The sequence below is a fragment of the Triturus cristatus genome, chromosome 11, assembly GCF_964204655.1.
Source record: "Triturus cristatus chromosome 11, aTriCri1.1, whole genome shotgun sequence".
NCBI classification, from domain to species: domain Eukaryota; kingdom Metazoa; phylum Chordata; class Amphibia; order Caudata; family Salamandridae; genus Triturus; species Triturus cristatus.
In genome coordinates, this window is record NC_140594.1 from 134,240,671 (window position 1) to 134,267,030 (window position 26,360).

The 26,360-nt window shown below is 46.3% G+C and overlaps 1 protein-coding gene across 2 annotated transcripts in view; it reads left to right on the forward strand.

Annotated features, from left to right (window-relative positions):
• GCN1 (GCN1 activator of EIF2AK4) overlaps positions 1-26,360 on the forward strand; it is a 693,936-nt gene that overhangs the window by 234,660 nt on the left and 432,916 nt on the right. For both annotated transcript variants that reach the window (XM_085633485.1, XM_085633484.1), the window contains exon 15: positions 11,891-12,043. In XM_085633485.1, coding sequence (XP_085489611.1) covers positions 11,891-12,043 — 153 coding nt within the window. The remainder of the gene's footprint in view (positions 1-11,890; positions 12,044-26,360) is intronic.

A 26,360-nucleotide genomic window follows, 5' to 3' on the forward strand; every position in this document is an offset into this window, starting at 1 on the left:
TAATATTGTTCCCAATGATGTGACCACTACCAGCTCCCCTAACACTGACACCATAGCACCACAGACGATTGAAAATGTTACATTGAGCCAGGTTGAACCCCTCAACAACGTCAATATGCTAGATCAAAGTGAACCTATAATAAACTTGTCAACTCACATTATGTCCATTGCTGAGCGAAATGTCCTTGCCAAGGGGCTGTCATTTGTGCCCACTGTCATACCTGACTCGTTCCAAGTCAAACTGGAACTTCAGAAATTCTTTCGGAAGATTAGACTAAAATACTATTTTAGCAAAAATATCTACAATCCGAGAACAACCGCCACAAGCTTTAGACCCACTTCCACCTTTACACCGGGTTCCTATCTAATGAGCGAAAAGATATTGGCATTTGAGAAGATTGTCCTACAAGAAGCTATGCAACTGATGAATGAAAGGAAATATATTCATTTCAACATTAGCAAGGAAGAAAAACTCGCACTGAACTCCCTGCGCAACAATGATTCTATTGTCATCAAAGCGGCCGATAAGGGTGGTGCCGTGGTGCTACAGAACACTTGTGACTATGTAGAAGAGATAGAACTTCAACTGAGCGACCGGGAGAGTTACCAACCGACTCCACGTGATCCCACGCTCACCCTGAAAGTCATGATAGAGAACATAACCAAGGAAGGAATGAATTCCGGCTTCCTCAGTCAACATGAACATGACTTCCTAAACAAAAAGGAACCAAGGATCCCTACAATCTACACACTTCCTAAAGTGCATAAGCGGATAGTGAAACCACCGGGAAGGCCGATTGTGTCCGGTTGTGGCTCAATATTGGAACCGTTAAACCAGTTCATAGACCATTTCTTACAGCCGCTAGTCCCAAAAACCAAATCCTTCGTGAGGGATTCTATGCATATCATTCAACTCCTGGAAGGACAAGCCTTTGATACGCATAAGCAGCTTCTGGTAACACTTGATGTGTCTTCCCTCTACACATCTATCCCACAGGACAAAGCCCTGGACGTCATGAGACACACACTGGACGAACGACTGAGACCACACTGGATCCCTACTAACTTTCTGATCTCGCTCCTAGAGATCGCCATGAAAAAGAATTATTTCATCTTTAAGAAACAGTTTTATTTCCAGTGTAAGGGCGTAGCGATGGGAGCTACATACGCGCCGAGCCTGGCCAATATTTTTATGGATGATTTTGAAGAGGAACATTTGTATTGTGATGAAAACCCATACCTGAATCAGATCGCGATATGGAAACGATATATCGACGACGTGATAATGGTTTGGTCTGGGGACACAAATGAGCTAAATGAATTTCACGCCTGGCTAAATACCAGATCAAGTGATATCAAATTTACGATGACGAGTAGTAATGAGTCCATAGATTTCTTGGACCTCACGTTTCGAGTTCAAGGAGGTCTGTTGTACTGCGACCTCTACAGGAAACCTGTGGAGAGAAACACACTGCTGATGTACAACTCGCATCACCCACGCAACCTGAGAGATAACTTGCCCTACGGGCAATTCCTCAGACTGAGAAGAAATTGTACGAAACGATCGGATTTCTTCAAAGAAGCAGACAATCTCGTGAGTCGCCTGAAGGAAAGAGGCTACCCAACAGGACTCCTCAAAAGAGCAAAAAAACGAGCTTGGTATTGCCCACGTGAGGAACTCTTGGAGGTAAAGGACAAAGACACACAATCGGACAACATCGTCTGTGTAACGACTTTTAACACCAAGAGTAATAACATCAAAAAGATTGTGAAGAAATATTGGAACTTGGTTGCGAGTGAACTTGACACTAAGCAAGACCCGATCTTTGCCTTCAAGAGAGGTAAAAATATCAAGAACACGGTTGTCAGAGCATTCTTAGAACCACCGAAGCAACAAGGACTAAGAAACTACCTTGGACTCTCACCACTCAGTGGGCACTACAAATGTGGACAGTGTAAGGCCTGTGACCAATGTCAAGAAGGCACGACCTTCACGTATAACAACAAAACATACAAACAACCTCTCTTTACAAATTGCAACAGCTCCCACGTCATATATGCCATCCTCTGCCCCTGTGGTCTGATATATGTAGGGCAAACTATTCAGAAAGCTAAAGCCAGAATTCTTCAACACATGAGCAGAATAAAATGCAAGGTACAGGGAGCACCCATGGTTGAGCATTTTACGACACATAACCATTCTCCAAACAGCATAAAATGGTGGATTATAGAAAAGATCAGTCCCAATGCGAGAGGTGGCTCATTATCTGGGGTCCTAAATTACAAAGAATGCAAATGGATTCATTCACTCAACTCTGTTCATAACGGGTTGAACGAGATTGAAGAGACCGCTAGACAAATGGGACAACTCTAATACTCTGAGTCTCTCATGTCCCATTACCTACATGTACCATACATATACTAAATGCTTAGAGCCCCTCGCATACACTTGAATGCGCTCAGCTCACCCATTCATTCACTCAACTCTGTTCTTAACGGGTTGAACGAGATCGAAGAGACCGCTAGACAAATGGGACAATTACAACACCCTGATTCTCCCATGTCTGTTTACCTGCATGCACCATACATACGACAATTGAGCCTGCGGGTCCCTCGACTCCCCCTCGCTCTAGAATCCTCAACTCATTCAGGTCGTGACCACAAACATGAACTCAGTATCATTAATCACAATGTGTAGCTTACTCACTTTATAACGCAGTATCAGCGATTCAATGCATTGATTCTTAGTTGTTTTAATCCAAGAAAGTTTGTTCTTACTTTTGTACATTGTTGTTTAATTGTATATTGTTGTTTAAATGTATGATTTATCCGAATCGACCATGCTGGCTCTAAACCGCTGACCTGACCTCCATCGGGTGGGATTCTAATAAAATGATTCTACACCTCTCAGAGCCCCTCGCATACTCATGAATGCGCCCAGTTCACCCATTCATTCACTGTTCATGATGAGATTCTATTGTAATGCTCCTCGCATACTTGAATGCACCGAGTCTACGCGCTCTGCCCTACCATGCAATAGACGCATATTGAGTCGCATGCACCACGTAGCCGGTTGCCTAGCAACGAGACCGGGACGCTTTTCCTTTGACTCGTATGACGGTGGGACGTCATACGTTTAGCGTGTTGCTTAGCAACGAGCCCTGGAGGCTATCACACACGCTACGTACACGCGCTCTGCCCGACCATGAAATAGACGCCCAGCGGCACACTTGTTGTCGGAGCTCGAGCAGATAGGACGTTAGCCTGCACCCACGGACCGGAATTAATTCATTTTTTCCTGGCACCATTTTCATTGAGGTAAGCGCTGTATAACAACAGCTTATGGCGCAATCACTCAGATGCGATCCTCACATTAGGTGACTAATCCCCTCCTCCCTTTTTCGCAGAATCATAGTGATTATCACAAGAGACAGGACGATTGCCTGTAATCCTCCACCACATCGAGGTCTTTACAATTCGGAAGTCTGTTGTCGATTCCCTTCACTGGGTAAGTCGGCCGCAACCTCGATATTAAGTTTTAGTAAATCACCGAATTTAAACAATTAGAGATCTTATAATGCTAATTTTCCCAATTAGGATACCCACTTTGGAAGAACCCATGCAGTACCCCTTTGTTACTGCATACACACCAGCCCTCTGAATCACCACGGGCCCCAGTAGGTGAGTCCTCTACCCTATTACCCTACATACCTTGATTTATTCAGCCTTTCACGTCAACACACCTGACCATACATTACTATTCTCCAGGCTGTCCCCAATTTCCTTGTCCTGATGAAGACCCGCATTGACTAAGACAGTAATGCCCTCCTGGGTTGAAACGTCGACATATCCCCTGGACCAGCTGAAAGACTCTGTATAAAGACTCATTTATTCAGTCTACAGACCTATTCAAACAGCCGTTGTATTCTGGCCTTTTAAACGTCGTTATCACGAAAGTCACTTTGTATATATTACGCACCTCACTATAGCACTGAGCACCACTCTTCACTTTGTCACAAATTACAGCTGACTTTTTATAGTGACAGCCATACAAATTGAATGTGGGGATTTATAAATGACGTAATTTATAAAACTTTTCAAATACCCCCTCTTTTGGTCTCTATGTGTGTTGCTTATGAGAATTTGTCTTTCATGAAAATTAACCTTTGATTGATTCAATGTTCTAAGAAATAGTGCATATCCGACAGAACCATTGTTTGTTTTATACTGGAGTGGATTGGAGACATGATGGTCGTGGTGGTCTTAGTGTTGAGTGGAGACCAGGTTGTTATGGCTGGGAGGTATTCGTTTGTTGGGTGAGGTTGTTGCAGCTGGCGTGGTGGGTTGGGGGTCAAAGTTGTTGTAGATGTTGGCAAGTTTGCTGTGGAAGTAATAAGATAGGGTGTTGCAGAGTATTTGGGAAGGGTGTACCATGTTTTCTGGGTTGGAGAACTCCTTAATGATTTTGAAGAGTTCCTTTGTGTGGTTAGCCACTGCGTCTATCCGGTCAGTGATGGCTGCTCTTTTGGCCTTCTCGATGTGCCGATGGTAATTGCGGAGTGCTGATTTATGCGCAGCTCTGGTGGAGGGGTCCTTGATGATGTGCCATTGTTTCTCGAGTAGGAGACAGTTGCGCTTGGTGATTCTGAGCTCTGGGGTGTACTAGCTGGCTTGTTTTGAGGGACTGTTGGTTTTTGCCAGTTTCAGTGGGGTAACTCTGTTGGCGCGTTTGTTGATCCAGGCGGAGAAGTTGTGTGTGGCTTACTTAAGGTCGGTGTAGGAAGCTGGCTCTTTATATACTATCCCAAAGTGAGGTATAGTGTGCACAGAGTCCAGTGGAACCCCAAAGGTAGGCAGAGGTAAGGTTAGAATTTGTGATAGTGTGGTCGAGCAGTAAGGCAGAATCAGAGGACAGTGTTAAGCATTTGTTGTACCCACTCAGTCAGCAAATAAATTCACACACTCAAAAGACTGAACTTCAGACCAATTTTTTTGTTACAGTAGTAATGCAATTTGTAAACAGTTTGAATTGTAATTGTATATGAACTTTGTTTGGACTTAAAGTATGGTTGCAGAGAAATGCAATACTTCGTAAATAGAGTACATAGACTTGAATGGGCTTTTCAGTAAAATACCAGGTAAGTTACTTGTGTGAGAAAGTGGCTCTGTATATACTGTTCCCTAATAGGTACAGGGTGTACAGAGACCACAGTACCCTAGAGGCTGATAGAGGTCAAAGTTAGGTATGACCTTACTCTCAAAAGTGGTAGCTTGGTCGAGCAGTAAGGCAGTACCAGAGGACAGTGTAAAGCATTTATTGTACACACTCAGTCAGCAAATGGTTTCACACACTCAATAACTGAACTCTAGGCCAATGGTTTATATATATAAAATATATGCTTGTTTTATTTTTAGAACCACAAATGGGGTAAAAATATACTTTCTCAGAATGAGAGGTTGAATATAAATACTTTTGTCTTAAGCAATACATTTGTGTAAACAGTCACAGTTGGTTGCAATAAACAATCCTATTTCCTAAACATAACAATGCATTGAGCTCAATGGTAAATTCAGGTTATTTGTAATAAATTACTTTTCAGATTACTTTTGGAATTCCAGGTCTGGCTCCTAGAACCAGCCTTGGGTCAGTATTCAGAATCAAGTGATGAAAGTCGACTTAATAACTGTAATGATTTTTAAATAATATTTAGCTATTTGAAAAGTTAGCACTTAGAAAATATTTCAAAGAAAACATTCAGTGGATCTCTATGGCAAGAAATTCACATTGCAGGTAGAGTACTTTATCGTTACTTTAGTAATCCAGGACTGGGTGCCTAGACCCAGGACTGGGGTCCTTATCAAAAGCAGGTAAGTAATTTCGTTTGCAGAATTGGTACGATTTTAAAAGAATATTTCAAATTTGCAAAAATAGACACTTAGAAGAAATTTCACAGAAAAGCAGACAATGGTTTCCTATGGGAGAAAAATGAGTTAGAGGTAAGTATAGTTGTGAACACTTTTCAGGGTCAGGGCTGGGCACCAAGATCCAGCACTGGGAGCTCACCTAGGAGCAGGTGAGTAAATTCGTTTTTGTCACTTGGCTGATTTTTGGTGAATTTTTGCAGTTTTGAAAAGTTCACACTTAGAAGATTTTTGAAGAAAAAGCCAGTCAATGTTACCCTATGAGGAAAATGAAGTTAGCGGTTTAAGGGTAAGTACTCGACTGGCAATGTTGAAATTCCGGGCATGGACTCAGGGGTCCCCCAGTGTCAGGTAGGTACAGCTGGTTCACCCTCAGCGGTTTCAGGACGGCCGGGTGCAGAGAGAGTTGGGCCCAATGTTATCCTATGAGGGATAGGGGGGGCCTTGGTTGGTGGCTGCTGTCTGGCAAGCCACGCGGCTGTGGGAGCTGGGCTCCTGGTCACTTACTCAGGGCAAGTGGGGAAGTAGGTTAGTGTAGAGAGGGCACTGCCAGGGCCACTCTGGCGGCTGGGTGCAGGGTGCTTTTGAGCCTTAGGGCGCTCAATGGAAATCAATGGGAATGTTCCGGTTTGGAAAAAGGCTGCAGGCTCGGGGACGAGGATGTTTCAGGTGCCACCACCACTTCGAGAGGTAAGTTGGGTAGTTGTAGGTTAGGTGGGTACCCCGGGATTGGGCACAGGGGGCCGCAGGGCGCCGGGTGCAGGGGTGCCTTTTGACGTCGGGAATCTTACCCTCTGGTTGATCGCGGCTGGGGTGGCACTTGGTTCTGAGGCTGCAGGCTTCTTCCGGGATGTCGAGGGGGGTCCTTGGGTGCCGGACTCTGGGTCACAGTCGCCGTGGGGTCGTCCTCTGGGTCTTTGTCCACTCCGGCACTGGCCAGGCTTGGCTGGTGCAGAGTGTGTTGGGTCCGCGGTCCCGGGCTGGTGCCAGGGATAGCAAATAGGTTTCTTGAGTAGAGCCTCTTCTCGTGGGAGTCCCAGGGGCTTAGAGCTAAAAGGTAGCCAGGTCCTCCGGGGTTGGTGAGGTTGCTGGCCACGAGGGATGCCGCGCTGGTGCAGGTTCGAGAGTCGACAGGCCGGTAGGGCTGGGGCCAAAGCAGTTGGTGTCTTCTTCTCTTTTTAGCAGCTGCAGGGCAGGTCTTTGTTCTTCTTGCTCTTCTTGTCGTTTTCTATCTGGAATCTCCGGAAGGAAGGTTCAGGGTGCCCCTAAATACTAGATTTAGGGGCGTTACAGGTAGGTGAAGGCCAGGGACCAATGGGTCCTTGTCCTGGGGTGGGTACACCCCCTATCCTGCCTCTCTCCTGTGGGAGGGGGGCAGTAGCCTAATCCTGATAGGGTAGGGCCTCCCATCTTCAAGATGGCGAGAGCCCGGAGATGTGCTTCACCTCGCCTCCCCCACCTGAGGGGTGGGGTGGGCAGGCTGGCACATCCCCTGTCCTTGTATGGGGTTTCCGGCCAAGCTTCCCGCCAGAGTGGGGGGTTGCAGTGGCCTGGGGAAACTCCAAATGGCGGCCTGCCTTTGAAGCTTCCCTTTGCTCATCCTGGGGGAGGAGATTTCTCACCTCACCCAGGATGTGCATTGTTGCAGGCCCGGGAGAGCAGGGGCTCTCCCACCCAGGGGTCCAGCAACGTGTCTGCTGTGTGGCAGCCTGGGCAGCCTCAGAGCAGACATGGATTGTAAGTTAGCTGTAAGGGGGCATCTCTAAGATGCCCTCTGGGGTGCTTAGTACATTAAATCCTACACTGGCATCAGTGTGGGTTCAATGTGCTGAGAAGTTTGATACCAAACTTCCCAGGCTTCAGTGGTGCCAATATGGTGCTGTGGAGCTCGTGTTTGACAAGCTCTCAGCACCATGTACTCTTAAATGACAGCACTGCACTTACAGTGCTCAGGAATGGACCCGGGTACTGTAGGGGCACAGGGCTCCTGCTCCTGTGCCCACACCATAGGCGTAATGCACCCAGCTAGAGGGGTGGCTGACATATGCCTTGGCAGTGTAGGTGATGGGCATGGTACACAGTGATGTGTGCCATGTCGACTCTTTGTTTTGTCCTGCACCCAGACACTCAGCCTGCAAGGGCAGTGTGTGTGTAAGGGTACAGGGCGTCTGAGGGTGGCACAATGAGTGCTGCAGCCCTTAGAGGCCTTCCCTGGCCACAAGGCCCTGGGTACCTAGGGTACCATTTACTAGGGGCTGACATGTGGCTAGGGTTTGCCAATTTGGAGTTTGTGTGGTTTAAGGAAGGAACATAGGCCCTGGGCACCTGATTGGCAGGAACCCAGGGTACACTCAATCGAAGTTCATTCAGCAATTTAGCAAAAAGTGGGGGCATACCATGCAAGAAAGATGGCACTTTCTCACAACTTGTTAATTACTTTTCTTGCTCAGAGTAGTATACCTGGATACTACTCTGGGACATTTTCTGTAAACAGGTAAGTAAAAACGTTTTGGTTAAATAGATACATTTTAAAGAATTTCTTTACGTTTTCAAACTCCAAACTTTTCCAAGAAAAACAGTCAGTATTATCCTATGGAGGAAAATAGTGTTTATGGTTTTGAGGTAAGTATTTGGTAGTGGGGGTTGAGGTTCTAGTGGTAGATTCGAGTCCCCCATGGTCAGGGATGCACTCTAGTTACACCCTCAGCAGCACTAGGGCGGTCCGTTGCAGAGTGCTCAGGCCCAGTGTTATCCACTGGGGGATAGAGGGCCTTCGGTTGGTGGCTGCTGACGAGCAGGCCACTTGGTTGTTAGGAGCAAAGCTCCTAGACTTTAGCTCAGGGCAAATGGAGAAAAACAAAGTAGCACCAAAGGTGCACGCTCAGCGGCACCAGGGCAGCCGGGTGCTGTTTCGACATCAAGCTCCCTGTTTGCAATGGGGAACCTCCGGTTTGCAAAGGCACTGCAGACTTGGGGACGAAGGTCTTCTGGGTGCGACCACCACATAGTAAATTGTGATCTTGGGGGTTGGTTAGGCCCTCTCGGTTGGACCACCCAAGGCCGAGTGGGGTCGGGTGCAGGAGTGCCTTTTAGGGTCAGATCTTTTTACCATCTCCTGCACACGGTTGGGACGACCTACCGAATTTAGGATCCTTGGGGGACCTCCTCATGGTGTTTGCCCACTCGAGCTCGGGCCGTGGACGGCGGGTGCAGAGTCGTGCGGGTTTGCGGTGTCTGGCCAGAACCAGAGGTTGCAGATGAACCAATCCGGTGTTCACGGGAGACACAGTCTTTGAGGTTGAAGGCAGGCAGGTCCACTGGGGTTTTCGAGGTTGCTGGCTGCAGGACACACTGGGATTTTGCAGGAGCAGGGTCGCGGTGAAGACAGGCCGGTAGGGCTGGGGCCAAGTCAGTGGGCATCTTCATCTTGTTAGCTTCTGCACGGCTGTTTGGTCTTTCTTCTTCTTTTCTTGTAGTTTCTTCGTCTTCTGAAGCAAGGTTTAGGGTTGCCCCTAAATACTAGATGTAAGGGTGTTACAGGTAGGTAAAAATGTTGGGACCAATGGGTTCTCTTCTCTGAGGTGGGTATACCCCCTACTATGCCACCCTCCAGTGGGAGGGGGTCAAGAGCCTGTCCCTGGTTGACTGAGGCCCCCCATCTTCAAGATGGCGTGCACTGAGAGTTTTGCTTCACCTCGCCTCCCCCACCTGAGGGGTGGAGTTGGCTGAGGTGGGCACACCTCTCTTCATCACTTGTTTTTCCTGCCGTTTCTCCCGCCCAAGTGGGGGTCATAACCATTGTGGACCAGTTGCTGAAAGCAGCAAGTGGCCTGGGGCAGCTCACAAAGGCGGCAAGCCTTTGAAGCTTCCCCTTTGTGAATCCTGCCCATCCTGGGGGAGGAGGCTTGGCACCTCGTCCCTTGATGTGCATTGTTTTGGGCCCCAAGGAGCAGCAGGCTCTTAACCCAGGGTTCCAGAAACCTGTCTGGTGGTGGCAGCTGAAAGCAGCCACTCAGCCAGGACACTAGTGGTAGGTTGTTTTGAGGGGGCGTCTCTAAGATGCTCTCTGCATTTTTCATTAAATCCCATACTGGCATCAATGTGGGTTTAATGTGCTGAGAAGTTTGATACCAAACTTCAGTTTTCAGTGTAGCCATTATGGTGCTGTGGAGTTCGTTATGACAAACTCCCAGCACCATATACTCTTAATGGCAGCACTGCACTTACAATGTCTAAGAATGGACTTAGACACTGTAGAGGTACAGGGCTCATGCACCTGTATCCTCACCACGGGTATAGTGCACCCAGGGCAGTGGGTTGTAGGCATGGCACACAGGGATGTGAGTTATGGGGTAGGGGGTGCACTCCTTATTTATCAAATTAATCTAATTAAATTGCGAGCCCACGGGGATACGATTTAGCAGCATCACGGAAGTTAATCTTCGAACGCGACTATATTGCTTACAGGTACGAAGCATTTGCAACTATACCGGTTCCCATTTAGAACCATACGCGTCTCTTCTGATCTATCGAGCAAGGGTAACGACCTAATCTCTATCCCTGTTGTTTTCTTGTGCAGACATTCGACATAATGGGTGCCACTAAGGTAAGACTGCTCACCAGTCGGTGAGTGGCCAATATGCGTCACAGTTCTACTTTTTGAGTTCCTAGTAGAATGATTTTCACGCCTGATCCTTTCGGTTCTTTGTTTCAGAATATGTGCATGTTAAACCTCCCAAGAGGTAAGCTTCATTTATGAGCCTTTTAATGGTATTGGCTCACCATTTCATTCTGGTGCGAGATTGGGTGCAAATACATCATGATTGCCACTTGGTCTTTTCAGATTACACTCCGTTAGGCCCACCGGTTTATGCTACATATAACTGCCCACTCAAGGTAGGATCTATCGTTGCATTCAGGATATGTCACAATTACTCTATATAATAACAACTTGATAATAACTACATAATCCATGAAATCTTAAAACCCTGAAGTTCATATAAATGTTGTTTTTTGAGCCTCCATATGGACAGACACTAAAAATAAAATTACTTTATTTTTTATTCCAGAATTTCCCCTGAGGAAGGAACTATTAAGTTCCGAAATGCATTGGGCATGAGTACCCATGAATGTATACATTTGTAAATCTGCATATGTATTGGTTTTTGTTTAATTCCAAGCACATGAACATTGTTGTACTCAGCAAGTAATTGAGTTTTCATGTCATCATGTACAAATGTATGAAAGATTGTAATTTTGGTTTTAAATGATTTTCAACAGCAAATGAATGGAAAACAACTGTGACTATAGGTTTATAAAGTGGCGTTTACACACCTGTGAACAGTGCGCAGCAAACACAAGTCTCCATACTTGTGACTAACTTGACACAGGGATGTGTGCCATGTCTACTCTTCACTTTGTGTGTAAAGGTACAGGGCCTCCAAGGGTGGCACAATAAGTGCTGCAGCCCTTAGAGGTCTTCCCTGGTCACAGTGCCCTGGGTACCCGAGGTACCATTTACCTGGGGCTGACCTGTGGCCAGAGATGCCTATTGGGTTTGGGGACAGAACACAGGCCCTGGGAACCTGATTGGCAGGGACCTAGGGAACATCAAGTCAAAGTGCATCAGTAGTCTGGCAAAAAAAAGTGGGGTGGGGTTACTGCATCAGAAACCCACTTTCCTACAGACTTGTTGAAGAATATACATTCCAACAGAGGTAATGAGTATGATCATGTTGGTTTTATATACCTTTTTTTAGTTTTTTACCACCCTCTGTTACAAACTAATTGCTTTCTTGTTCTCAGTCTAGTAGAGGCTATGGCCAGGTCACTTCATATTTCTTGTATGTTTTTTGTTCAGGTGCACTTCAGTAGTTATTTGTCATGAATAGTTTTATATTTACCCATGATACACATGACCTTTCTGACTGGTTAATTCTTGCTCACCTGGATACATTTCTTTGCCTAGGTGACACGCTCCAGCAGGCCCAGGAACTGCTGCCAATGCTAGTGCAAACTGTGGAGAAGGCATCTTCCCAGACCACACAAGTTCCCATAGTGACAGAAGGTGTGGCTGCAGCAGTATTGGTCTGCCGGATTTCTGTGACTGATCTCCAGAGCGGTAAGACTTCTACCGTAAGCTTGGTTATTAGTATCATTGCTATATTTTGTTCTTGTCTATTCTGTTGGTTATGTCTCTCTGATGTGCATAGATCCATTATTTCCATGTCACACCTTGTGGCACCATCGGACTGACTGGCAGTATTGCACTGCTCCAAGAAGTGACTGCAGAAAAAAATAAATAGATGTGTATGTGTATATGTGTGTGTATATATATATATATGTGTGTGTATGTATGTTTATGTATATATGTTTATGTATGTGTGTATATGTATGTTTGTGTATATATTTGTGTGTGTGTATATATATATATATATATTTTTTTTAATTTTATATAGCACAAACTAGTCCTGAAGATACCGAGTATTGGAGCGCTTTACATAGCAGCAGTTTCGTTACACAAGGACAAATTAATTTTTTTGTTAGGGACCGGGAGATTAAGTGATTTTCCCAGAATCACAGGATGTTGAGCGTCATTGCCGAGACTCGAACCTGGTTCCCCAGCTTCGAGGTCAACCGCTCTAGCCGTAAGGATGTGTGTGTGTATATGTATATGTGTGTATATATGTGTGTGTGTGTGTGTATATGTATGCGTGTGTGTGTGTGTATGTATGTGTATGTATATATATTGATCTGTTTACATGTTTTTTTGAAGAATATTACATATTTATATGTTTATATTTATTTATGTATTTATATATTTATTATACCACATTTGAAAAACATGTGATCCAAATGACAATTCAATAAACATCCATGCTCATGGTCATATGTACAACTGCATCTTATACAAAAAATGATACAAATTGACTCCAAATCTAATCGGTTTTTAATTCATTATTGAGATCTCTTTGAATTGATTCAAGAGAGATCCAAGAAGTGATACAACTATAAAAAAATAAGTAAAAAAATAACTGAAAAGGAACATTAATGCGTTAGGCATAAGCAATAATAGTATTTTACTTATGAGCACTTTATGTATGCACACTTTTGCACATTTCTGCACACTTTTGCACATTCAACCAAGTTATAATGCATATGTAAATAACAGCATTATTTTTACTTTATGACAAACATCTTAGAAAAAAATAGTGACTCACTCAGATACCATGAATAAATATTATGGACCAACAAGACAATAAATTATTCTTTTTGTATTTAAGCAAATATTAAATTGACCTCATTTACATACTAGACATCGAAATAAAGAACTGCTAAAAAATGTTAGTGATGTGGGATAAAATTAACATCTGTCACTTTCAGCATGTTATTACAACTTTTATTGAAATTTGTGCATAGTAAAATTGTTTCTATCGGCCAATATATTTTATAAATATTTTGGTATTAAAGCCTGTTGGTTCAAAACAACAAATATGCATTTAAGCTAAATATTATTGTTAAAAAGAATCTGTCATATGTATATATTTTTTCTATGTCTATGATTGTGTGCAAACCATGTACCTATCACTGAGCACTATGTCACTTTAAATAATGCAAATGATGTTGACAACGTTACCATGTGATCAAGACTCTTAGGAGTTGAAACGCGTAATGGCAGTGACATAGAGAAAATAAATATTTAAATCTTGCACCAATTCTGTGGTCAGTGTGTGGAGAGAGGAAGCAGAGGATGCTGCGGATATCGTGATATGTGAACTGGGAGGTTTCACCCGGTGCTACACGGACCTCCGTTATATTCGTGGTCGACAGCACAAGGAAACCAGAATCCGGAGCCATTGGCGAAGGAATACAATTGAGTCCGGTGGGACTAGGACTGTCGGACCCCCCTCAGCGCTAAAGCACAAGGCGCCAGAACCAGAGCGAGGACCGGGAACAGCTGATTCGGAGGACGCAGTTGAAACCGACAACACGCAAGGTAGGCGATGGGCAGCGCCAAAGGGTTAACGGTGTGCAAAACGCGCATGGTAAAGGGATAAACAGCAGAACCAGTAAGGCGCGCAAATACTAAACAAACAATATGATGTCCGGTGACCCGTTGAGAGACAACGAAGCGACGGCATTGGAAATGTTTAATGATTTGCCTAAAACAAACGTGATAACACAGAAACTTAGCGAGGAGTCTAACAAAAGTAACGACACATTAAAAGATATATTTAAGCAGTTGGAAAAAGATATGCGCCCGGAACAAAGCAAGTGATGGGAGACGAAATCTTTACAAAGGTATATTGATGTTGGGCGAATACCTCGTGGCTTAAGAATTTTCATAGCTCCCAGCTATGAGAACCCTAACCCGAAAATTATGCAAGAATGGGCAAGCTGTAACCTAGAATCATCCAGAAATTTAGTACTTATATTGATTAAATACGCAGAGATCGACCGTGCATCATTATTGGAACAAATTGACAAACTCAATGAAGAAATTGGGAATTTTGAAAAGTCAGAAGCCAACCAGACGCAAATAGACAAAATGCGTAAAGAAATGATAATACGCTTGAAAAAAGAGGAGGAAAAAATAAAAGGAAGAAAAGCTTACAAATTTATCAGAGATAAAAATGACTATGAATTGGGACAGATTTTCACTTTTTCAAAAACATTGACTCCATGCGGCGCAACAAAACAGGCGCAGCTGATGGCCAAAAACCAAGTACTTTGCAACATAATAGACAAACAGTGCAGACATCAAATTTAGACTAAAGCTCCGCCCCTGACAGTGGATCAGATTCAGAATTAAGGAACAAAACAGATAATATTATTCAAACAGTACCTGAACCTGGAGAGGAAATTAATTTTTTATCCATAGACAGACGGCAGACCCTGCGCCCAAGGGTCCAATCAAACAGAGCCCAAGCCGCAGAAATTACAAGCGCAGGCAGAGGTGCAAAGCGAGGCTTCAGTACAGCAAATCCCAGGAGGCAAGCCAGGGGGAAATGGGCACAAAAACAACAATAAACAACAAAACAAATAAAACAATTCTCAACCTGGCAAACATCAATTTATCAAAGGCAGAAGAACAAATACTGATAGATAGATAGATAGATAGATATATATATATATATATATATATATATATATATATATATATATATATTCATATTCTACTGGCGGTCGCCAGTAGGTAGTTATAGTTAGGACCTAGTTACTATAGGAAAATGGCAACATTCTATTCGCAATAACCTTGGCGCCGATTGATGAATCTTCGTGAAATTTTCAAAACTAATTCTTTGTTGGGATCAGCTCCTATGTTGAACGTTTGGGGGTGATTTGTCAAGGGGGGGCAGAAAAAAGGGGGGGTCCCAAAACGTGTTTTTTCAATGTTAATTTCCATAGGATACTTTAGACAAGGCTACAGGTCGAATGGGTGAATGGAATTACCCCAAATTTTGCAGGGGGAAGGGTCTTGGTCTAGAAAGCACGCTTTTGTTCATTCGGTGTACATCCATTCAGTAGTTTTTGAGAAATATCGAAATTTACAGATATCGATATTTGGGAATTATGCCATCTGATTGGCTGTGTGTGAGAAAGTGCCATCTTTCTTGCATGGTATGCCCCCACTTTTTGCTGAATTGCTGAATGTACTTTGACTAAGTGTGCCCTGGACTCCTGCCAATCAGGTGCCCAGAGCCTATGTTCCTTACCTAAAACCCAAATTGGCAAACCCTGGCCACATGTCAGCCCCTGGTAAATGGTACCCTAGGTACCCAGGGCCTTGTGACAAGGGAAGGCCTCTAAGGGCTGCAGCACTTATTGTGCCACCCTTAGAGGCCCTGTACCCTAACACAAACACACTGCCCTTGCAGGCTGAGTGTCTGGGTACAGGACAAAACAGAGTCGACATGGCATACATCCCTGTGTGCCATGACCACAACCTACACTGCCCTGGCATACATCAGCCACCCCTCTAGCAGGGTGCCCTATGCCAGTGGTGTGGGCACAGGAACAGGAGCTCTGTGCCCCTACAGTACCCAGGTCCATTCCTGGGCACTAAGTGCAGTGCTGCCATTTAAGAGTATATGGTGCTCCACGAACTCCACAGCACCATGATGGCAACACTGAAGACTGAGAAGTCTGGTATCAAACTTCTCTGCTCATTAAACCCGCACTGATGCCAGTGTGGGATTTAATGTACAATGCACAACAGAGGGCATCTTAGAGATGCCCCCTGAACCTAACCTACAATCCACGTCTTGTCTGAGGGGCTGCCTAGGCTGCCACACAGCATACATGTTGCTGGACCCCTGGGTAGAGAGCCATCCGCTCTCCTAGGCCTGCAACAATGCACATCCTGGGCGAGGTGCTATGTCTCCTCCCCCAGGATGGACAGGGGAAGCTTCAAAGGCATGCCGCCTTTGTGAGCTTCTCCAGACCACTTGCTGTACTCCGCAACAGGCCCCTACCGGTTCTAAACCCCCACTCTGGCGGGGAGACTGGCCGGAAACCCCAAGGAAGGACAGGGGGTGTGCCAGCCTGCCCACCCCACCCCTCAGGTGGGGGAGGCGAGGTGAAACACATCCCCGGACTTTCGCCATCTTGAAGATGGGGAGCCCTGCCCAATCAGGACTAGGCCACTGCCCCCCTCCCACAGGAGAGTGGCAGGATAGGGGGTGTACCCACCCCAGGACAGGGACCCAGTGGTCCCTGCCCTTTACCTACCTGTAACGCCCCTAAATTTAGTATTTTGGGGCACCCTGAACCTTCCTCCCTCAGATTCCAGATTCCAAAACAGCAAAGAAGATAAAGAAGAAAGAAGACCTGCCATGTAGCTGCTAAGAAGAGGAAGACACCAACTGCTTTGGCCCCAGCCCTACCGGCCTGTCGACCCTCGAACCTGCTCCTGCTAAATCCCGGCACCTCCTGTGGCCAGCAACCTCACAAACCCCGGAGGACCTGGCTACCTTGTGATTCTGAGCACCTGGGACTCCCACGAGCAGTGACTCTGCTCAAAGCAAGTATCTAACCCCTGGCATCAGCTCGGAACCCTGCACACTCTGCACCCACCAAACCTGCCCTGTGCTGGAGTGGACAAAGACCCCGAGGACGTCCCCCTGGCGACTGTGATCTCGAATCCGGCACCCGAGGACCCACCTCGACGCTCCTGACGATGCCTGCAGCCTCAGAACCAGGGACCCCCCCCCAACCGCGAATAACAGAGGGTAAGATTTCCCGACACCAAAAGGAAACCCCGGCGCCCTGCGGCCCCCTGTGCCCGACTCCTGGGTACCTACCTATCCTCCAACTACCATATTACCTCTCGAAGTGGTGGTCATACCTGAAGAATCTTCGTCCCCGAGCTTGCAGCCTTTGTTCGTCCTTGGCGATACCAAAGGGGATGATGGACGGAGCGTTTGAGCAAATCAAACACTCACCCCCAGTCAACAGCACTCACTAACACTCATCCTAGTTGCTCCCACATGGGCGCGCCAGCCATGGTACACCACCTTTCTAGAACTTTCCGTGGTGCCGCATCAAAGGCTGCGGATCAAACCTGCACTCTTAACGCAGAACCATGGCGAAATTCAGCACCCAGATCCCCAACAGCTGAACCTGGCACTCTGGCTCCTGAAGTCTTAGAGTTTGGCTACCTAAACCTGCCACCTGACTGTATGGAGATCATCAAGGAGGCCAGGAGACCCACTACCAGAGCTTGCTATGCAGCTAAATGGAAGAGGTTTGTCATTTACTGCAACAACAATGACATTAACCCGCTAGACGCATCCATTCAAAACATAATCTGTTACCTCTTACACCTATACCGATGCAATCTGGCATACACCTCAATACGTATCCATTTGACCGCAATAGCAGCCTATCTCCAAAACAGGCAGCACCTCTTTATTCAGAGTGCCTGCCATCAAAGCCTTCTTGGAGGGACTTAAACGAGTAATTCCCCCAAGACACCCACCAGCACCAGTGTGGAACCTCAACTTGGTCCTCACCAGACTGATGGGTCCACCCTTCGAACCTCTCCACTCATGTGAGATTCAATTCCTCACCTGGAAAGTAGCTTTGCTAGTAGCAATCACTTCGTTAAGAAGAGTTAGTGAACTCCAGGCACTAACCATTCAAGAGCCATTCATTCAGGTTCACGCAAACAGGGTCGTACTACGTACCAACCCCAAATTCATGCCTAAAGTAATATCGCAGTTCCACATGAATCAAACTATTGAACTGCCTGTCTTCTTTCAAAATCCACAGAATGTAGCAGAGAGAATGCTCCATACACTAGATGTAAAGAGAGCCCTCATGTACTATATAGACAGAACTAAGGTCTTCAGGAAGACAAAACAACTTTTCGTTGCCTTTTCTCCACAATACAAGGGCAACGCCATTTCCAAAGCAGGTATAGCCAGATGGATCGTTAAATGTATTCAAATTTGCTATCAAAAGGCTAAACGCACATTAACGATTCCCCCACGAGCCCACTCAACACGAAAGTTAGGGGCGACAATGGCTTTCCTGTTAAACATTCCTTTACAGGAAATATGTAGAGCAGCCACATGGTCCACTATACATACATTTACCAAACACTACTGTGTAGATTTACATCAGATTGGTCGCACACTGCTACACCTACCAGTCGTGTTCCCCCAATGAAAATGGTCCCTGAAGGTCAGCGTCGGCGGATACACCTATGCTCAAGAGTGCGTGCAAGTATGCGTGGCGTGTGCCATCCCTGGACACGTGTTTCGAGGTAGTTGCCTCTCGTCAGCAGGGAGTAGGAAAATGAGTGGGGTTGCTGTGTAAGCTGCTAAAAACATAATCAGGTCTAGTACCTCTCTTAGCGCGCAGGTGCGTAACCATGAGTCCGTCGACTCCACCGGCTCAAGGGAGCCTGAATATAAAGTTACATCAGATTGGTCGTACACTGCTACACCTACCAGTCGTGTTCCCCCAATGAAAATGGTCCCTCAAAACAGCAGGCAGCTGTAGGACAGGCTGTTCTCAAAACTCTTTTTCAGACTGCTGCAGCTGGCACGGGTAGCCGCCGCTAATAGGAGGTACTGCTATGTATTCTATGCACAGATTTGAATTCAGCAGCCCACATGCCTCGAACGGAATATGCTACTTACCAGTATGCATCTGTTCTTGGCATGTAGGGCTGCTGACATTCATATCGCCCACCCTCCTCCCCGGCGCCTGTAGCAGCTGCAGCTCTCAGAATTACTGTATAGCATGGTCATCACTTACTATATCTACTCCATCACTGCCACAATGGCGAAAAACAATCTAAGGATGGAGAGGATGCCCATGCGCACTGTGGTCCAGGGGAGGAGTCACCTCTCTCGTGATACTTCGAAGACTCTTCCAGGACAACAACGTGCAAACATCCGGACCCAACACTAGGCGGCGATCTATGCACAGATATGAATGTCAGCAGCCCTACATGCCAAGAACAGATGCATACTGGTAAGTAGCATATTCAATACAAACCATTGGCCTAGAGTTCAGTTCTTGAGTGTGTGAGACCATTTGCTGACTGAGTGTGTACAACAAATGCTTTACATTGTCCTCTGATACTGCCTCACTGCTCGACCAAGCTACCACTGTAGAGAGTAAGGTTATATCTAACGTTAGCCTCTGCCAAACCTCTGGGGACTGTGGACTCACTGACCCTTACTTTGGTGCAGTATATACAGAGCCACTTTCTTACATCAACATCCCAACTCACCCCTCGAAGTGGTGGTCACTCCTGGAAGATCCTCGTCCCTGAGCCTGCAGTGTTTCTTTGTCCCGGAGAATCTCCATTGAAATCAACAGGGCACCCGACCTCAAAACAGCACCCTGCACCCGGCAGCCCTAGTGCCGCTGAGGGTGCCCCTGTGCAGCTAACTTGGTCCTCAACTTGCCAGCTGCCACCAACCGGAGCCCCCCTATCCTCCATAGGATAACATTGGGTCTCAACACTCTGCACCCGGCTGCCCGAGTGCCGCTGAGGGTGCAACAACAGTGCATTACTGACCCTGGGAGACCCCTGAGTCTAACCCCAGAACCCTAACTCAAAAGACGGATTACTTACCTCGAAACCGATAACCTGTTTTTCCTCATAGGATAACATTGACACTTTTTCTCCCAAAAAGTTTGTCGACTTTTGAAAAGTAAGAATATTTCTGAAAAATCGGCAAATAACCTAACCAAATTTTCTCAACTGTTTGCAGGAAAGGTCCCAGTGCTGAACCCAGGTGACCAGCACTGAGTAAGAAAAGTAACTAAAAAGTAACTTACCTGTGAACTGAATTTCCTTCCATAGAATAACATTGGGGGTTCTTTGTGAAAATGTTTTCAAGTGTCAACTTTTGAAATACAAGAATATTGTTTAAAAATCGTTCAAACTACAAAAACGCAATTTCTTACCTGTTTTAAGTAGATGTCCCAGTGCTGAATCTGGGAGTCCAGCACTGGATTACAAAAGTAACACAAAAGTAACTTGCCTGCTAATTGATTTTCCTCCCCTAGGATAACATTGGTGATTCTATGTGAAAAACTTTCCATGTGTCAACATTTGAAATACAATAATATTCTTTAAAAATCGTACCTTTAACCAAAATTACTCACCTGTTTTCAGGAAATTATCCAGGGCTGAATCTAGGATCCAGTCCTGTGTTAGCAAAAGTAATCTGAAAAGTAATTAACTGCATTTTTCTTAAAAAGCCCATTCAATTGAATGTACTATACCTGCAATGTGCTGCAAACTGCTTAATTAAAACTGTAACCAAAACCAGTACAAGCTACACTGCAATTTTGAACTGTGTTCATACAAGTAATTTTCTACTGACAAGTATTTTTATGCTTACCTGTACCAGGCTTGCTTGGTTGTAGAAATAAAACAGTATTTATTTTATACAAAACAATTGGCCTAGAGTTCAGTTCTTGAGTGTGTAAATTCATTTGCTGACTGAGTGTGTAAATCAAATGCTTAACACTGTCCTCTGATACTGCCTTACTGCTCGACCAAGCTACCACTTTAGAGAGTAAGGTTCTATCTACCTTTCACCTCTGCCAAAACCTCTGGAGACCCTTGGACTCTACACACCCTGTACCTCACTTTGCTGTATATATAGAGCCATTTTCCTACAGACGTTCCTACCCACGCTCTGGAGGTCTCTGAGCTGCGAGACGAGTCACTCTTCTTCAGCAGTGTCTTTGAGGGCTGCAGACAGGCAGGTAGGGCTGGTGCCAAGTCAGTGGATTTCTTCAATCTTCGTTGCTGCAGTGCTCTTCTTTGTCCTCTTCCTTGTAGCTTGTCGCAATCTGATTTTAGGGTCTTGGGGGGGGGGGGGGGGGCACACTTAAATACTAGCTTTAGGAGTGATATGGGGGAGTATCGAGTAGGAACGAATGGGTTTCTTGCCTTGGGTGTCTAAACCCACTATTAGGCCACCCTTCTGTAGCAGGGGGACGTAGCCCTAGCCCTGTTTGGATAAGTGCTTAACTTGTCCTGTAGCACCTGAGGGGTGGAGTTGACGAAGGGGGGCACACTTTGTATTCTGTCTTAGTTTTCCCGCCGGTTCTCCTGCCAAAAGTTGGGGTTTGAACCGGGGGCTGCCTTTTTTTCTGCGAGCAGCAGAGGCAAGGGTCGCATTACAAAGGTGGCAAGTCTTTTTAAGCTTCCCTCTCAAGCACTGTGCCTATCCTGGGGGGGGGAGGAGGTGTAACACCTCCACTCGGGGTGTGTATTGTTTCCGGCCTTGGGGAGCAGAGGGTGTCGACTTAGGGGTCCAGAAACATGTTTGGTGGTGGGAGGCTGCCTTAAGCCAGTCAGAGACCACACCAAGGTTGGTAGGTTTTCAGGGAGCACCTCTGAGGTGCCCTCTGGGTACATGTTTCAATAAATCCCACACTGGCATCAGTGTGAGTTTATTGAGGAGGTTTTTGGTAGCAAAAACTCCTGTGTTTAGTGTAGTAGTCATGTTGCTGGGGAAATTAAGTTGTCGAGTCTTCAGCCTATGTACTCTCTATGGTTTCACTGGCATTTACAATATTTAAGAATAGAGTTAGATATTGTAGGGGCATATCTGCTCATGCAGATATGCCAACACCTGAGATATAGTGCACCCTGCCGCAGGGCTTGTAAGGCCTGCTAAAGGAGTTATTACCTATACCTTGGGCAGTGCTGCTGGTCATGGCACACAGACAGTGTGCCATGTCGACTTTGTCGTTTTTCTCTGCACCAAGTCATGCATGTGGCAGTTTGCATGGCCTAGAATAGGGATCCCTAGGGGACCCTCTTCAGTCCCAATGCCATGGGTATCAAGGTACCATTTACTAGGGATTTACAGGGGGGTCAGAAGTGCCAATCATAGTACAGTTTTGGGGAAGGAGCACTGGCCATGGGGATCTGGTTGGCAGGGACCTTGTGGACTTATAATCGAAACCACGTCATTTTCCAGGCAAAATGTGGGTGCTAACCATGTCAAAAACGGCAGTTTATCACATCTCTCCTAGGACATGTGCTTTCTTATACCCATCCTGTAGACCCACAGAGGCTTTGTTTGGTTTGTGGTAGCATTAGAACACTTTTAGTTTTCTTTGCTACCCTTTGGCATCCTGGTGTTTGTAGGAAGCTTGCTGTCTAGAAAGTGTACCAAAATGAGGTGCACTGTACAGTGTCCAGGTATCCCCTGTCAGTGTACAGGGGCTTGTCTAGCAATCCCAATGTGCTTTATTTATGCTAGTCTGGTCGAGCATCCTTGGACTTATCAGAGGGGAGTTATGCATTTGTTGCCAACAGAGTCAATAAATTGGAGACACACTCTATAAGCAAATTGGAGACCAATTTAGAAAAATAGCATATATCTTTAAATTCTATTTATTTAGACAACAAGATCTACAAAATTAGATAAGTACTTTTCCGGTTAGCAATTTTCAGATACTTAGAAAATACAGGATCAGATTTGAGGCATGATCCTTGAACTCTGTAATATTATCCTATGGGAGGAACATACACTTGCACACCACTTACAGGACTGTTCTTCTAGACTTAAAGTAAGTAGAGGCCAAGGTCCATAGAACCACCAGTAGTTTTGGTTCACCTGCCCTGGGGTGTCCGGGTGCAGAGCTGCTGGTTGCAATGGTAACCTTGAAGTCTACTGCTCAAGTCTAAAGAGAAATCTCAAAGCAGAAAATTGCTGCAAGTGTGGATTTGGGGATACGTCCGTTGGAACCCAAAGGGGTGCTTGGTTTATTGCAGTCTCTGGAGAAAGGGTGTACCGCCGGTAGGCCTGGACTCGGACTGTGGGGCTCGGGTGAAGATGTATTATATCTGTCAGGTCGCTTGCATTGGAGACACTCACTTCTTGGGGTCTACCTAGAGATTGGGAGAAAAGAGGACAGCAGGATCTCTCTCGGTGCTGGCCTCGGTGAAGCGGACTTCCTCGTAGGTCGATCTGGGCGATTTTGGTGTCTGGGCTGAGCACTGAACAAGCCTTGGCTGCTGCAAGGGGTCAGGCGACCAGGGTATTGGTGCAGGGCAGCTCCTTGGGGTCCTGGCATCTTCAAACTTGGTGGAGAGATGGATATGACTTCCTGGAGCACAGTGACCTCCTCCTGGGTGATAGCTGCGTGGGGGGACTGCTATGGTCAGCAGATCAGTGAACCGGATGTTGAGGCCAGTGGCTGTAGGGAAGTGGCTTCTCCACTTCAGGGTAGATGCTGACAGGTTGGCGAAGTGCTGGCAGCCTTCTGGGACTTTTGGAGGATGCACAGATGCAGGACAACTCGGGTCTGTGCAATTGTCGAGACAGGAGCAGGCAGGGTTTTACTCCAAGTCAACAGCTAGTCTTAAGTTCTTGCATGCTTTGGCTCTTGTATGTCCTTCTTCGGTCAGGTGAATCGGAGTTCCTGGTGTCAGGGGGCCCTCTAAATTCTGGAATAAGGGGTGTCCAGGGAAGTGAAAGGTAGTATCCAATGGCTACTTTCCCATTGAGCCACTACACCCTCTTTATTACCACCTCCTGTGGAGTTTGGGCATAACCCTGTCCCAGATTTTTTAATTCTACCCAAAACAAGATGGTGGAATCCTCCTTTCGTGGAGCACATCAGACAGCCAACCTTAGAGGTGTGACTAGCCTGGTGATGCAACACAACTACTTGCTTAGCTAATTTCCCACCTGTCCTGGTGCCAAAAGGGCCTCAGGGAATGGCATCTTCCATGTCTAGGTGAAGCCAAGTTTGCTCATCAAAGGCAGCAGGTGCTATGAAGCCCCTGGCCCTGACATGCTAAAACACTAGCCATCCTGCTGGAGGAGAATTGAACACCTCCATCCAGGGCAGGCATTCCTTCTGGCCTGAGAGAGCATGGGCTCTCACTTGCAGGGGGCCAGAAACTTGTCTGTGGTGGTGATGGACTGGAGGATACCAGCCACTCAGCACACTAAATAGAGGTAGGTTTTTCAGGAGGCACCCCTAAGGTGCGCTCTGGGTGCATGTGATAATACATTTTGTACTGGCAACAGTGCATATTAATTAAGACATGGTGTTAGATACCAGACACCACAGGTTTCAATTAAGCTGGCATGTAGCTGGGGAACTCGTAATGACCAGGGCCCAGTACATATACTTAAGACTTCCCTGTTCACTTGTACCATCAAGCAATTGAACTTGACAGCACAGGGGTGTAAGAAACTGGCTCTATATATACTTCACCAAAGGGAGGTACAGTGTGTATAGAGTTATGGGTCTCCAGAGGTTTGGCAGAGGTTAAAGTTACATATAACCTTACTCTCTAAAGTGGTAGCTTGGTCGAGGAGTAAGGCAGTATCAGAGGACAGTGTTAAGCATTTTATAGGGACGGAGAACTGCTCACATTTGAGGAATTTCACGCGGATTGGGACATCCCTCAGGGGCACTTTTTACTCTCTGGGGCTGTCATAGGGGCCATGCGCAGACACTGGAAGAGGGGAACAGAACCACCCACACACTCCACATGTGAACACATTTGCCTGGCGGGCGGTGTGATCAAAGCGGTTTCGTGCCTCTACAGAGCTCTTCGGAGTGATTCCACGAAACCGCTGGAGGGGCTGAGAACCAAATGGGAAACAGACCTGGGACACCCTTTGGAAGATGAGGAATGGGAAAATTCACTACAGAGGGCTACTAAAGTATCCCGTAACGAACGATTTCGGTTGATCAGTTTCTATACCTTACATCTTGCATACATCACCCCAACTAGAATTAATCAATACTTCCATAGGGATGATGCAGGCTGCCCACGCTGCGGAGAAACAAATGCTAACTACATTCACATGATATGGAGTTGCCCACACTTAGACATATATTGGCAGGAAGTGACTCTGGAAACAGCATGACTCAAAGGAAGGGTGGTACCATGCACGCCAAGCCACGTGTTGCTCAACCTGTTCCCCCACTCAGCGAAAACTAAAGTGACCGCGAGGTTCCAGGACTTGGCCTTCATACTGGCGAAGCGAGAACTGACCAGCAGGTGGAAGGCTCCAGCGGGCCCTGGGGTCGACAGGTGGAAGAGCGAGTTAGCAAGATGGGCAGGCTGTGAGCACAGAATATTGCTCAGAAATGCGGAACGAGGAATAGGGAGGTTGGAGAGGGCACAGACGTGGGGAACAACACTCGATGACATAAGGAGCGAGGAACAGGACTCTGCTCCTGACACATCTCAGGGACCGTCCCGACCTGTGAGCTCGGCCCACGTAGGCCCCGAAGGGGGACAGCATGAGTACCATGGAATGCACTGATAGGCTGCACCAGTAGCCCTGGAGAGAAGCACACTGCCCAACACACCTGGCCATAGTAGAAGGTGATCCAGACCACGCACACACACCAGAGCACCATAGATTCCTTGGTTGACAGCAGCGCGGGGGTGGGAGGGGGGGACTAGTTGGGGGGGGGGGGGGGTTAGTTCTTAAGGGAAATCAGGAGAATAGCATTGCTAGGAATATGACCCCTAGTTACGAACAACGATGAATAGTGAAGAGTACAAACACCAGGAACTATTGTCAACTAGGTAGCGAGTATGCTGCGGAACAACCAAGTGATGTGCTTATGTATTTTAAATGGATGTATACTGATATGTGAAAAGAAATAAAAATGCCAATTATGTTTAAAAAAAAAAAATAATGTTATTCTATGAGGAAAAAGAGGTTTATCGGTTTCCAGGTAGGTAATCGGTCTTTAGAGTTAGGGTTCTGGGGTAAGATACGGGGGTCTCCCAGGGTCAGTGATGCACTGTTGTTGCACCCCCAGTGACACTAGGGCGGCCGGGTGCAGAGTGTTGAGGCCCAATGTTCTAGGGGGGCTCCGGTTGGTGGCTGCTGGCAAGCAGGCCACAGGGTTGTGGGAGCAAAGCTCCTAGGGTTAAGCTCAGGGCAAGTTGGGGACCAGGTTAGCAC